The sequence below is a fragment of the Dissoconium aciculare genome (assembly GCF_010015565.1).
Source record: "Dissoconium aciculare CBS 342.82 unplaced genomic scaffold K489scaffold_22, whole genome shotgun sequence".
Classification (NCBI taxonomy): Eukaryota; Fungi; Ascomycota; class Dothideomycetes; order Mycosphaerellales; family Dissoconiaceae; genus Dissoconium; species Dissoconium aciculare.
The window spans coordinates 1-13833 of NW_022984972.1; the positions used below are offsets into that span (position 1 = coordinate 1).

The 13833-nt window shown below is 52.6% G+C and overlaps 6 protein-coding genes across 6 annotated transcripts; 4 read left to right on the forward strand and 2 right to left on the reverse strand.

Moving 5' to 3' along the window:
• Positions 1–277: 277 nt before the first annotated feature.
• Positions 278–2608, forward strand: K489DRAFT_385190 (carboxypeptidase s). The gene has a single exon (XM_033606034.1). It carries the CDS (start codon positions 382–384, stop codon positions 2116–2118), a length of 1737 nt encoding a protein of 578 aa, XP_033455110.1. The 5' UTR covers positions 278–381; the 3' UTR covers positions 2119–2608.
• On the forward strand, positions 2556–4103 carry K489DRAFT_385191 (Ribokinase-like protein). Its single transcript, XM_033606035.1, has 4 exons — positions 2556–2678; positions 2730–2740; positions 2801–2880; positions 2938–4103. Exons 1-4 carry the CDS (start codon positions 2634–2636, stop codon positions 3906–3908), a joined length of 1107 nt encoding a protein of 368 aa, XP_033455111.1. The 5' UTR covers positions 2556–2633; the 3' UTR covers positions 3909–4103.
• On the reverse strand, positions 3845–5180 carry K489DRAFT_346897 (proliferating cell nuclear antigen). Its single transcript, XM_033602344.1, has 3 exons — positions 5026–5180; positions 4531–4960; positions 3845–4458 (listed from the first exon to the last, which is right to left on the reverse strand). The coding sequence occupies exons 1-3, from the start codon at positions 5065–5067 to the stop codon at positions 4151–4153; spliced, it is 780 nt and encodes a 259-aa protein (XP_033455112.1). The 5' UTR covers positions 5068–5180; the 3' UTR covers positions 3845–4150.
• Positions 5181–5586: 406 nt separating this feature from the next.
• K489DRAFT_131550 (uncharacterized protein) lies at positions 5587–6502 on the forward strand. Its single transcript, XM_033599049.1, has one exon. It carries the CDS (start codon positions 5790–5792, stop codon positions 6342–6344), a length of 555 nt encoding a protein of 184 aa, XP_033455113.1. The 5' UTR covers positions 5587–5789; the 3' UTR covers positions 6345–6502.
• Positions 6393–8334, reverse strand: K489DRAFT_131331 (LIP-domain-containing protein). Its single transcript, XM_033599048.1, has 5 exons — positions 7644–8334; positions 7543–7583; positions 7193–7483; positions 6890–7107; positions 6393–6754 (listed from the first exon to the last, which is right to left on the reverse strand). Exons 1-5 carry the CDS (start codon positions 8022–8024, stop codon positions 6441–6443), a joined length of 1245 nt encoding a protein of 414 aa, XP_033455114.1. The 5' UTR covers positions 8025–8334; the 3' UTR covers positions 6393–6440.
• A 2754-nt stretch (positions 8335–11088) lies between these two features.
• On the forward strand, positions 11089–13631 carry K489DRAFT_346903 (uncharacterized protein). Its single transcript, XM_033602345.1, has 2 exons — positions 11089–11345; positions 11449–13631. The coding sequence occupies exons 1-2, from the start codon at positions 11297–11299 to the stop codon at positions 13278–13280; spliced, it is 1881 nt and encodes a 626-aa protein (XP_033455115.1). The 5' UTR covers positions 11089–11296; the 3' UTR covers positions 13281–13631.
• Positions 13632–13833: the final 202 nt, after the last annotated feature.

Below are 13833 nucleotides of genomic sequence, written 5' to 3' on the forward strand. Positions count from 1 at the left end.
GCAAATTCATATCGGTGTTGAAGAGTATTATCGATCAAAGTGTCCAATGCTGGCTCGTTACATAGGGTGGCTCGCGACGCCGGGAGGGACGTTATCATCTGTCAATTCTACATCGTACATATTTCTACATAACCATTGAATCTCGGTTCATGATAAAACAATGCGCATAGAATTCTGTGCTCGGCTGGTGACGTCAGCCAAATGACATTCTAACGTTGACCCTGTAAGTGTTCTTCGCTATTTCGCGATAAGTAGATATCGAGCTGCTTCGCTGCATGCCTGCCTGAATACTAGGTAGCCCCGAGCCTGTTCTTGTAACCGCACAGGTGAGTCTCACTAGCTGACGTTCAAAGTGAGTCCGAGCATCGACGAAGCGACACCATGGAGAAGAAATTGCCTCTTGTGCAAAATCAGCAGCCTCGCGGGCCAGGACACCGCGTATGGCTGCGTGCTCTCATTGCTACAGTGATACTATGCCTTGCCATCGGCGGCTGGTTTCACAGCCCACAAACACCATTGGCCTTCAGTAGTGACATCGCATCAAATCGCGCCAAGCCAGAGTCGAGATGTCTTCAGCCGTCTGCCCTCTTTCCATCCGGCGGAGAGTGGCTGGACTACATGTACGAATTCATTTCCACTCCAACCTTTGAAAACGCCTCCGTTCTCCGACTATCGGGTGCTGTGCAGGTCCGTACAGAGAGCTTCGACGATTTAGGTGAGATCGGGCAGGACAAGAGATGGGATGTATTCTATGGGTTCCACAATTACCTCAGAGCCGCTTTCCCTCACATTCATGAGGAGCTCAAGGTGGAGAAGGTCAACACGCACGGTCTGCTTTACACATGGCCTGGCTCCGACGAGAAACTCAAGCCGCTGGTATTGATGGCACACCAGGATGTTGTTCCAGTGGAGGAGAAGACCGTCGATTCATGGACTTTCCCACCATGGAGTGGGCACTTTGATGGGAAGAGCATCTGGGGCAGGGGATCAAGCGATTGCAAGAACTTGCTGATCGGTATGATGGAGACGGTAGAACTCTTACTGCAGGCTGGCTTTAAGCCAAAAAGGACAATTGTCCTCTCCTTCGGGTTTGATGAAGAATGCAGTGGATACCAAGGCGCAGGACACCTTGGTCCTCATCTGCTCGAGCGCTATGGGCATGATGGCGTAGCAGCAGTGGTTGATGAGGGCGAAGGCTATCTTGAGGCATTCGGGCGCGGGTTTGCAGTGCCCGGAGTTGCAGAGAAAGGATACGTCGATGTCGAAATCGTGGTACGCACCCGAGGTGGACATTCTTCCATCCCTCCAGACCACACGAGCATTGGTATCTTAAGCGAGCTCATCACCAGTATTGAAGCACAACAATATAAGACATTCCTGGACGATGCCAACCCTTTCCTAGAGTTTCTCTCCTGTGGTGCCGAGCATGCACCAGAATTCCCCAAGAAGCTGAAGAAACTTCTCAAGGAGCGAAATCGCCCAAAGAAATGCAAGGCTCAACCGGACCACCTCGCCCTTGAGGCGGCTAAGATCAGTAAGGCAGCCAAGTACCTTATGCAAACATCTCAAGCAGTGGACGTCATCGGAGGAGGAGTCAAAGTGAATGCACTGCCGGAGACTGCCAAAGCAATCGTCAACCACCGAATCAATATTGGAGAACAGCCGGAGACTGTGTTCCATCATTTGACTCACCTCGCTCGTCCCATTGCGAAGAAATACAACCTTACCCTGCATGCATTTGATGATCAGTCGGAAGCGTATAACTCAATTTCGCTGTCGAGCAACCAGCCGCTTCGTGTGGCTCCTGTTACGCCCACGAACACTGACGTTAACACGCCCTTCAAGGTTCTCGCTGGTACCGTACGAGCAACATTTGGCGAAGATGTCATTGTCACACCTTTCTACATGACTGGAAATACCGACACTCGTCATGTATGGCCTCTAACGAAACATATCTTTCGGTTCGGCCCAGGTTACATCAAGGAAGATGACTTCGGGCTTGGCAACATTCACACTGTCGATGAACACATTTCAATCACCAACCACCTGAAATTGGTCAAGTTCTACACGCTGTTCATCCGCAACATGGATGAAGCGGACCTTGATTCTCATGTCTAACGTTGGTCTGATTAACTTGGAGAGAAACCGAACACGTGTTGATGACCAAGTGCAGTGCATACTTGATCATTGTTGTTGTACCTCTGGGTTCAGCCGTAATCAGCTTCAAAGTCTTATGCCTCGATCTCCCGCGCAATGGACTTCTCGTGTCGCTGGCCTAGCTTATCAGACCACCAGTTTATATCGATCCTTAGTCCGTCTAAAGCACAGGTGTGATCTGGCTCATGTCGAGGCGATTGCTCGCCCGCGAAAATGCTGTAGAGTCTGGTTGCAAAATTCCAATGTAAAGAAATTTGAAAGCTACCCCATTGTATAACGCATCTCCGCAAGGTTCGAGATGACGTTCAGCTGGAGCTGCTGGAAGATCAGAGATTAGAGCATGCTCACGTAAAGCAAACCTTGAATGGACGAGCTAGACCCGCGCACCTCACCTCATCGTTTGACACTCCTCGTGATTTCAATTTGCAGGTGCTTCACGAGCCAATTTCGCTCGAGCAAGTATTTGCTTTCACATTATGGCTGACGTCTCGTCGGTTCGCGTCCTAGCTATAGCCAGCCATGTGGGTGACTCAAACAGATAGTCGCCGCCCAACCGCTGATTTCGTTTAAAGGTCACTTCCGGGTATGAATTCCACTACAGATCATCCACAATATTACGAACATGAGCTGAATCAATAAAAAGCTATGTGGGTAACACCATGGCCACGTTCTGCTTGCAGACATTGGGTTGTGAAGTTTCGGCGATCCACACAGTCAATTACAGTAGGTATAAGAGTGTTTGACCTATCGAGCACAGGACCATGCTAAAGCTCCGATTAGGCAACCATGTGGCCTACAGACGCTTCAAAGGGCGAAAGTCAACGTCTGAAGAAGTAGCGGAGCTCTATGCTGGCCTCAAAGAGACTGGTCTGGCCAACTTCGAAGTGATGCTCTCAGGCTATTGTCCATCCGCGAGCGTGGTGGAAGAAGTGGGCAAGATCGCGAGAGACGTTAAGCTGAGAGCCAATACTAGACCCGGATCATTCTTCTGGGCTTTGGATCCGGTCATGGGTGACAATGGCCGCCTTTATGTCCCCGAGGAGACCGTGCCGATCTACAAAGGCCTTATTCGAGACGCGGATCTCATTCTTCCGAATCAATTCGAAGCGGAGCTGCTCTCGGAGGTGAAGATCCATGACCTAACGAGCATTTCCGAGGCCATCACAAAACTGCATCAGGAATATAACGTCCCTCACGTTATCATCACGTCAGTCCGCTTATCGTCTGATGGATCCACGGCCACGTCGTCTCAAGACTCCGCACAGCCAGTCGCGACACTTTCGGTCGTGGGCTCCACAGCGACTACAGATTTCAAACCGCGACTGTTTCAGATCACTGTCCCAGCCTTCCCCATCATGTTTTCCGGCACGGGAGATATGTTTGCAGCGCTGGTCGTTGCGCGCCTGAGACAGACCGTTGACCAGGCAGGTGTTCTCGATCAGGCCCAGTGGCGAAGCCCAGACGAGGTGGCAGCCTCTGACCTCCCGCTGGCTAGGGCGACGGAGAAAGCTCTGGCGAGCATGAACGCGGTGCTCGAAAACACGGCAGCTCACTATGCAGCAGTAGCTGCATCTTTGGAGAGCGATCCCTTGATGGCTTTACCAGAGGACTCGCCGGAGGAGGCGATCGCGACGAACAACATGCAACGCCATTTACGTCTCACTCACGCTGCTGAAGTCAGAGTCGTGCAGAATACAGAAGCACTGAGAAACCCGCCTCATCCGGAAGATTTTCGAGCGCATTCACTATAGAACATGGACCTAGAGAGACAAATATACTTTGTCGCCGAAATAAACGTGCCGCTCGTTGATCGTTGAACATTGGGGGAATCATATCCAGAGCATCATGTAAAATGTGTGTTGTGAAGTCATTCATTCGTGTGACGAAGACAAAACCCCAAATGGAGAAAACGCTATGCGTTCCGTGCCCAGTAGCACCCACATGCCGCCGCTTTTCCCATCTCCTCAAACATGACGTTACACGTTCAACCTGTTCATTCGTCATCGCCAATCTTGGGTGCCAAGTAGAATCGAAGATAGCTGTTGTTGCTGATCTCGTACTCGACAAGCAGAGGAACCTCGTTGCTTAGACACAATTTAACGGAGTCACTCAGACCGCTAGCCTTGCAGAAGTTCACGAGATACTTCAATGAGAAGGTCAGGGCGACGGGCTCCGAGAGGTTGATCTCGACGTTCTGCTGGGGCTTGTCGACGTTGGTGTGGGAGCGGAGAGTGATTGAACCATTTCCAATATCACCGGTGCAGGTGAATTTGACGCCGTCCTTTGTGCACTCGATCGACACTAGTTCCACTCGTCAGCAATGTTCTGCTTGCCTCGAAGCTTTCCTAACTCGTCTCAGGAGACAGAACTCACCTGACTCTGACAGTGCAGACAAATCTCTGCATATCCGCTGGAACTCTGCGCAAGGCATTTTGATGGTGGCAGCGTATTCCGTCTCTGGAATTCCCAAATGCTCCTGGTCGATGTCCATGAGTTTGATGTCATATTCACTGATTCTGTCCGTCTCTGCGTTTTCAAACGTGAAGCCGACGACATCAGGAGCGTCCTCTGCCTTCATCGTCAAGATGTCCTCGTTGGCCGCGCATCGCAGGACCTTGGTCAGCGACGTTAGGTTGATTCCGAGAGCAATGTTGCGGTCACATCTGAATGGTGAGAACGACTCGGACTTGAGCATCATCGAGACCAGGGCGACGTGTGAGTTGTCCATGGCTTGGAGGGCGATTCCAGAGTCATTGCAGTCGAAGTTGCAGTCCTGTACAAGGTCCTTGATCGCGTCGACCACCTGGAGATGGTCGGTCAGTCAGTGAGTGAAGGCTTGGGTGGGGCTGAATTTCGATTGCACAATACCTTTTTCAGTAGGGATGCTTGCTCTAGACGTGCTTCCAACATCTTGACAGGTGTGCGGGTGTATGTCTTTGTGCGGGACGGATATGGGTTATGTGAAGCTTGCGTAAGGTATGCAATTGAAGATTGTATCACCACATGAAATCGGTTTGTCAAGCAAAAAAGGTGGGATGGTTGGAGACGCGACGCGGGCGCGCGTTCGCGTCAAAGTGGCACCTCGCGATAAAGCGCTTTGGCCACCGAGAGCATTTTCACAGGTGCTCACCGTGCTCATAACAATGTGCGCAGATGCTCGGTCATTTCACTGTGTAGGCAAAGGCAGAAGACCACTACATGCCACGAGCCTCATCCGTTTCGTCTGAGAAGGTCATACAGAATTGGACTACATCGGCGCCATGAAGCTCTCTTTGCTCATCACATGTCGTGCGTATATGCGTCCCGTTGAAGAAGACCTGCGGGGAATATCCAACTGTCGGCCCACGAGAAACGATTTCTCTGCGGAAGGTGTTGCATGAACTGGTGCTCAAGCGACATGAACCTTTTCCGCGGGCTGAGGCCTCGCGCGATGCAAATTTAGCATGACCATGGCAACCGCCCACGACAGAGCCGGGAGATCAGGAATAAGCCTGATCTCATGCACATGAACCCAAGAGATACCTTCGAGAGTTTGTGAGGACCCATTCCCATCGCGTTCAGACGCCAATCCTGGTCCGCGATGTCGAGCGAGGGTTTAAACCCACACTTGCAGAGTATCTGAACGGCCTCGCATGTCGCGTGGACGATGCGGGGCTCCGGCCACCGAGCCGGGCGGGCAAGGGGAGATTCCGAAACTGCCTACGACTATTGTCCACTGCGGCACACGTGCTCTGGTGAGCCGACTCATGCCCCGCAAGCACCTGCGACAGACGGTCGATCTGCAGGAAGACCTTGCCGAGAAAGGCGGTCTGTCGGCTCTACAGCTGATGACACAACCGGATCGTCTGGCAGGGATCCGCCGCGCGAGCGACAAATCGCAGGAGGCCTTTCCGAATGTCGCGGTACCTGCGGAAGGTCACCCTCTGCAGCTTGATCATCAGTGGCCGGTCCGAGGCACGTGGCCGCTGGAGGAGGTTATTGACCCGCGCTTGGTCGAACACGTTGATCCGGCCCTGGCAGATGGGTGTGTAGGAGGCGTGGACGAGCCGATCCAGGCATACGGACAAGTCATTGCTGGCTCCAGTCAGGGGCTAACCGTAGTGAGGCAAGACGGCGAGCATGGTTGCAAGGCGCAACAACGTATAGAGAAAACCCTTCGAGTTCGTTCAATTTTGTTTAGTACCTAAGGCTAACTAGCACACAACACGGTTGGTTTCACGTCTCGTATTAAAGCCACATGCTGCCCACGCACACGCACACACCCATGTAGCTCCCGTCCCAGTCTATTGCACCACAATCGAGCTGCACCCGGGCGGCACCTGGTCCGCAAACGCCTGCTCAACAAATTGGCTCACCATACCCCGGGCATTCAATCCAGTATCGCCGTGATTGAGCTGCGCATAGCTCGTGAAGCGAACGTTTCCGCCCTGGCGGCACCAGTTGTTGAACAGGGTCGGGACGTTGGCGTAAGGGACGACCTCGTCCAAAACCCCGTGGTAGAGGTTCACGGGTGCGGTGGGTACCTCAGCGGGTTCGAGGCCGAGGATGTTGTCAGTGAGGATGGTTGATAGGGGAGGTGTGTAGTAGAGACGGTCGCCTGGATGGGGAGAGGAGCCAGGGTTAGATAACGTACTCGGAGTTTCAGACAATGAAACAAAAGGGGCTTTTCATGCCTATTACGTTGTGATGGGGTTATGGGGAAGTGACCCGGTGAATAGAGAAGTTGACATACCAAGGATTTGGAAGTTCTTGCTGATGACGGACTTTTTGTAGAAATTGAGCAGATCGGCGGGCGCGCAATTCCTGAGAGTGAAGTCCAAGACGGCGCGACCGGCAGGCGTGGCGATGCGGTCAAGGAACTGGCGCAGCAGGGTACCGTAGGCATTAGGCTTGGCGAGGCCGGTAAGGACAGCAGGAATGAAGCCCGATGCGGTCGCGTTGTCGAGGAAGCTAGTCGTGGAGAAGTGGAGGCGTTAGCTAGCGCACCTGACCGCACCCGGAGGGACGGACGGATCGATAAACCAGCAGATCTTACAGTGCAGTTCCGGTGAGGTTGGCAGGAATACCGCCCGAACTCCAGCCCTTGATCTTCAACTCGGGTGCGTAAGCTGTTTGAAGAGAGGCGGCCCAGCTCGTAGCGAAAGCACCTCCACTGTATCCGATTCCAACAATGCTATTGTTGGAGCTTTGGAGTCCTAAGGTAGATGCGAAGTTGTTTACGGCGCGCATGCTGTCGAGAACTCCTCGACCTGCGAGGCGGCCGGCGCCGAACGCGGCGTCGAAGGACTCATAGTCAGGACTGGAGACGATGTAGCCCTGTCCGAGGCTGGTTCAATCGTAAGCGAATGGATCTTTCTTATTCATTGGGCTCTTCAGGAGACATACTAGGACTGGAAGCTCAGCGCATCAAGGGCGATGAGGATATTCTTTTGGAGACGTCAGCTAACTTGCAAGTCGCCTTGACATCGGGGGCCGTGGAGACTTACATTCTGCTCGGCCAGCAGCTGGTAGTTGTACGAAGGCGCACAGTCGACAAACGAGCTATCCTCTGGAGCCTGGACGGAGATGAAACGGCCTGTAATCACAGGAACGAGCGGGTTTTTGAAGATGGTTGTCACCGTCGCAATTGGCGTGCCATTGAGAGCGGTGGTGCAGTACAAAAGCTGCCAACCTTGAAGGGGCAAAGGCGCCAAGCCCAGAAGAGCTGGGGCGATGGTCCGAGACTTGAGAATCGTTCCTGGAGCGAGGCGTTCGAAGCCTGGCTGCGGCTGATAGAACGAATCTACGGAAGGCTTGAGAGGGAGCAGAGCGTCCACAGCAGCTGCTGCCAGACCGATAACAAGAAGTCCGATCTTGCTGAGCAACATGGTGCAGATTTTGTGAGGAATGAAGATTCTGTATATAGGCCTTGCAGGTCGAGGGAAAAGAAGATATGCCGGAAGAAATTCGAGCTGGCAACAACGGATTCGATCACTTCTTTACAGAAGGCACTTTTCAGCCAAACCATCGGAGGAGGTTGGATGCTTGTACGGATTGATGGCAAACCTGCCTGAAGCGCGCAGATGCCAAGCACGAATGATGGTGTACAAGTGTTGTTGGGAAAGATGATCATGGGTGCATATTTCGACGCGAGCGGCGACAATTTCATGCGGAACACCCTTCGGACAAGCCTTTTTGACATGTACCGTACGTGCGTGTACCGTATCGAGGTAGACATATGCTTGAACCATTGAAGTGAGGCGTTACTCGGATAGGAAGTCCATGGTGAATAGGTTGCTCCCTCTTGGAGGACTATCGGCGCGTCAAGTCACAGCATCTTCCAGGTCATGCGCGAAGAAACCGTAAAGTGATCAGCTGAGGGCTTCCAAGGTTGTCTGCGAGTGATTTCACATCTTCCGAACGCGACAGCAGCCGCATGTGCATCGCGCTCGGCCCATGCTCCGGGCGTGTGATGATGTAGGACGACGAAGACGAGCTCGGTCAGGCCCATGTATAGTACACTTGGTAGTATACAGTATCAGGCAGGTGGGTGGGTGGCAATCTCCGCCAAGCAACGAAAATCAATCACGCAAGAACACGAGCGCTCCTCCCGAGGTCAGTCCGAATCCTCACATGCAGGTAGTCGTGATCACTTGGGTATTGTTGTCCTCGTTATTTCTGGGATGTCGTTCTCATCGTCTTGCCGTTGTGATCTCCAGCTATGTCCCACAGCTTGTCTTGTAATAACTCCCGAGGTCATCACACAGCCCGAGCACGGAGACAGGGACCGGAAGCGGAAGAGGAAGAGGAAACATAAGCCTTGAGCGCAGGTCGCACAGATGAGAGTCTCCAATGCGATGGGGCCAATACCAATAATGCCCGGGTTCCAGGTAGGTGACAAGGCTGCTACTGTACCCAGTACAGTACTGAACCTTGTTCTCTAAACATTATTCCCTTGTCCAGATACCACGGGCATCCTTTCATCCGATCCAAGTCATTTGGCATATTTTTGGTCATATGGCATAGCGACGGCATGTACATGTACCACGACAGCCCACGACATCAAGGAATTCGGCGAAAGGTCGGTGGGCGTGACAGATGAATGAGTTATTGGGTAATAATCGTCTTGCATAAAGCATGTGACGATGCTGGAATAAGAGTTCAGAGGGAAGGCGAAACGTTCTCCCCACATTTCAAAGGACGTACCCCGGTGATCTGATCACCACGTGCTCACGATGAACTCACGCCTCGCTCTTGCACGACGCGCACAGATTATGCCAACAGGTCCAGTTTCTGTCGGCTACCTAGGTAAACAGGTTCTGTTATCGAGGAATGCAGCATATAAATTTCGCGTATCAAAAATTCGTCGGCGGGAGTGATAAATAACGTCATCTCAGGTGAATCGATTATCATCACAGCGAGGCCTCTTCGGGTGATTCTTCGCCACATCAAACGCAAGCAGTAAGCGGGGAGTGACAGCGAGTGGATACGGCTGACTGCGAATATTATGCAGAATATCGGGAGGTCATCGTTGTTGTCCATCGGCTAGGAGAGGAGCCTGGCTTTCTGGCAAAAGTATTTGGCTGTCGGCGATCGCGTTTATGTCTACGCTCCGCTTTTCCAGGACAGTTGTCATATTTCGCAGGGCCCGCTTAGCAGCAAGGCGAGTTGTGCACTGGATCGAAGTTCTCTGTTGTCCTCTCTCGGCGCCGAGGCAGCTCACGAACCAGTAGTAATTGTTGACGTTAATTGGCAAGAAGACGGACTTGTGAAGCGTCGGATTCAGCAGACGGTAACGATGCGCTGCCGTGTATCAATCGCGTTGGTCTAGACGGACGACACCGCGCTTCATCACGAACACGTAGTTGGACACTGGCTCGGGAAGCTCTAGGGCGGCGATGATCACGGTATCATTGAGCCAGGCTCGTCACAATCGATTCCGCCGGGATGTCGTACAGGTCCAAAACCGTGTCATCGTCGAGCGTGTGATCTCTCCTGCGGGTGTAGGAGTTTTTTGATCTGGCGGTCGTCCTTCTGCTTCCTCCCTTTCTGGCTCAGCCATCCGACCTAGTGCTTCCTCCTCTTCTCCAAGCTTGACAGTCCGTAAATTTGTTTCCTACTCTTCTTCCAGCTCGGCAGTCCGCAAACCACGGGATGCGAAAGGCTCCTTGCTGCTTCCGCGTGACTCTAATGGGAAACTTCAACAGGGTCTTCTCCGACGGTAGGCAGTGCTCCTTGAAAGTGAATCGCGCATGGGTGAACGTTGAGGCTGCGATAAGGTTGATGCGAACGAACCTTGGAAGCCATCAGCAAGGCTGTGCCGTCAGCATCCGAGCAGCGACCCGGAGGATCTGTCTGGATGCGCTCGTTCGAAAGGTCGCTGTCGTGCTTATTCAAGGATCGAAACGAGGACAGCACCTCGTCCGTATTCTATTCATCACTCGGAGTCGAGGTCCTGAGCGTTCTAGGGAGGTCTGCTAGTTGTTTCACAATCGATCACTGGTAAGGTGCGCGTGCCAGGAAAGCCACCTGCACGGTCATACCTTTTTGTGCTCTTCCGTCGGACCATACAGTAGTACTTAGCACCGATACACACAAATACTTTCGCGACATCGCTATTCCGTCATGCTGCCGCATCGTTATCGCGCGTCGTGTGGTACTGTAGGAGTCGACATGGTGACCATGCGGTGTGCTGATGAGCGACAAGCATCAGGTCAGAGACAAGCGGCCGGGCAAACATGAAACCGTTCGGCCGCAGCACCACATACATAGTCCCTAGTGATGTATGTATCGTCATTTACCCATGTACCTAGGTGTTCCTATTAAGGACCATCACCCTCGTCATTCTCGAAATTAGCCTCCGCTCCTCGGCATCTACTCCGCCTTCTCTTTGTCCTCCTCTTTCCCCTCGATTCGATTTCCGAAGGGGTGGTGATACTGCCAACGTTCGTTCGCAGCCTCGGTGAGGCGGTGCCCGCAAACCCGGATTGGTGCTAGCCTTGGCGGTCCGTTCCCGAATAAACTCCGCCTAATGTATGCATTGCGACATACATATACATGCAGTACAGCCTACCCTCGTGCCCACCTGCGGACTGCAGATCCATCGTTCTGGCGCAAAAGGTGAACCTCGAAATGCTGCATGCGAGTGAACGACAGATGAATGGAGACATTTCATATTGACGGCTCGCCTTTGGCCGTCTATCTCGAAGGTAAGTTTGTGCGCTCCTGACCGAACTGTGGTTCGGATGACTCGTGGCATCTCCTTAACATGCCCATCATCCTTCGCTGCCGCATAGACTGACATGGACACAGGTCAAGGCCGTTATGACCCAGATATCGACGAGGTCGAAGCCGCAAGTGAAAAATCCGAAGCGTCCCGAGACCAACCATTCGCACCCTCAGGCGACAGCATATCGCTACCCCGACTCCGTCGACCCATTCTCCCACCTATCCAAACTCAACAACCAACCCAGACGACCATACGAAAAGTGCATAATGCGTGGTCAACCGCAGTCAATTCTAGATTGCGGCGAGCCGATAACGCCAAATTCATTGAGCACTTCCGGTATGTGATCGTCGCTTCTCAGCTGCTGGACGAGCATATTGATCAGGGCGCTCTCAACCCGTCTCTGCTTTTAAATCCTTGCTTGGACGGCACCACAGAGCACGCAGATGCACCCAGAGTTTCGACTAGTCTATATGGAGCAATCGTCACCGCGGGCGCTGCATTCGCGCTGGTATATCTATTGCACTGGTCACGGTCCAGCCAGAGCGGATACATGAGCTGGGGAAGAATAGTACTGGCAGTGGCGGCGTTTTCTGCTATTGCCATCTTTGGATATGCTTATGTTCGCAGACAATGGTTGAAATTTATCCGCACGAACGCAATCAATGCGGCGTCGGGCTTGACCACGAATTGGCAGGCTTTTGAACTATCTTCAGCGTCGGCGCTCTCTTTCATTCAGGAGGTGGAGCTTGTGTCCAAAGGTTACAGGCTCAGCACGCCGCTGCCACCCGCGACACGAATAGAAGATCCAGGACCAAATCGGAGATGCGTTCGGCATCGCAAGATCCTATGCAGGGCATATGCCTCCATCATTTCGGCGTGCGTAGAGGCACGCAGCACCTTGCAACGATTTATTCACGAAGACGACCTTGAGAAATATTACGAAATTTATGACATTAATGCACAAGAGGCCCAGGAGGCCAGTCTGGAAATCCTGGATGAAGACCCGGAATCCCTGAAATCACTCCGGATGTTGAGCTATCGAGCCGGTCTCCTTCGAAGGACGGCGTTATGTTCACTGATGGCCCTCGAAGCGGACGGCGGCCATCCAGACGTCTACAGATGGCGTGTCGCCACGGAAGTCATGGAGAATCTGACCATGACCACGACATCCTCAATGGAGACCTTGCGCCGCATGCTAAATGAAGTCGATGCTCTGAGAATACCAACCACACCTGCAGCAGCCAAGTCTCACGAGCCTGTCCGGGAGAAGATGAGAAGTCAAGTGCGCAAGATCAGTGCGCTCTCATCCGGTATCAAGGGACTGCAGGCCAAAATGCAGATCTTACGTGAGGAGACCAATAAATCAATTGAGCAATCTGATGATTTGACCGATCTTGGGCCTAGTATGATGTCACACTACGACGCCATTGGGGCCGATCTCAAAGATCTCATCCAGGCCTGGGAGGCCGGAAAAGCCGCTCTGCAGAGCAACATCATCAAACACGAACGCCGTATCTCACGTGCATCTTCAGGCGGCATGCGCTCACCCGTTACGAGTCTTAGCGGGCTTACTGCCGTCGACGAAGATAACGGTTCCCTGTCCGACGCGCTCCGCATTCTTAGCGGGGAAACTACATCTGGCAGCAAACACAGCGGCCGCACCTCGCCCACCAACACCTCGCCTTCAGAAGAAGAGACTGTTTTCGAGGCCATCGCCATGCCGCGACAACGACAGCGCAGTAGCACCCTGTCTCGCACCGAACGCATTCTAAAGATGCAGGAGGAGAGAGATCGTCAGGCGGCACTGCGCGCTCGGCGAGATGCAAATACAGGCATGCTGCGCGAGCTGGAATCGGTCATCAAACTTCGACCTCAACGCACGAGCACGGGCAACGTGACGCTGAAAGGACTCTGAAGTATACTTGTCACACTCGTGGCACAACTATCAAATCTCCGATGCGTGCGTCCTGTCGAGGACGTCGGCCTGCCTTTCGGGGCCCTATCGGATTTTCTCTTTTCCCCGATGCTATCATTCGGGAATTCTGTTTTGATAGAAACCTTCTGATCTGTCGTGGAGCGATCAATTGCGGTGGCCCCGCACCTCTTTATATACCCTTCTTCCTCCATCGATTTCGAGGATGGCAACATGTTACGATCACTTGCGCTTTTTTGTTTTTAATTGAGCCAATACTGGATAATGAAACCTTTCTCTGATTCACCCCTCAGACCTCCTTTGAACGAAGAATTTCTTCGGCGAAGTTTGTGCCCCCTTCTCAATGTGCCGATGCAACATGTCTCACGTATTTCGCGGGGGAGAAGTGAGACAGTGTAGAGACATGCCTTGTAGAACAAGGTTGATGACTCGATGTAGTGCGTCGAACAATCGCGTGTGTTATGTACTAAACGGTTTCAATCTAAATAGAGGCTCTATCAAAGAATGTGAGTCAAGTGACTTCTCTCAGGGTATC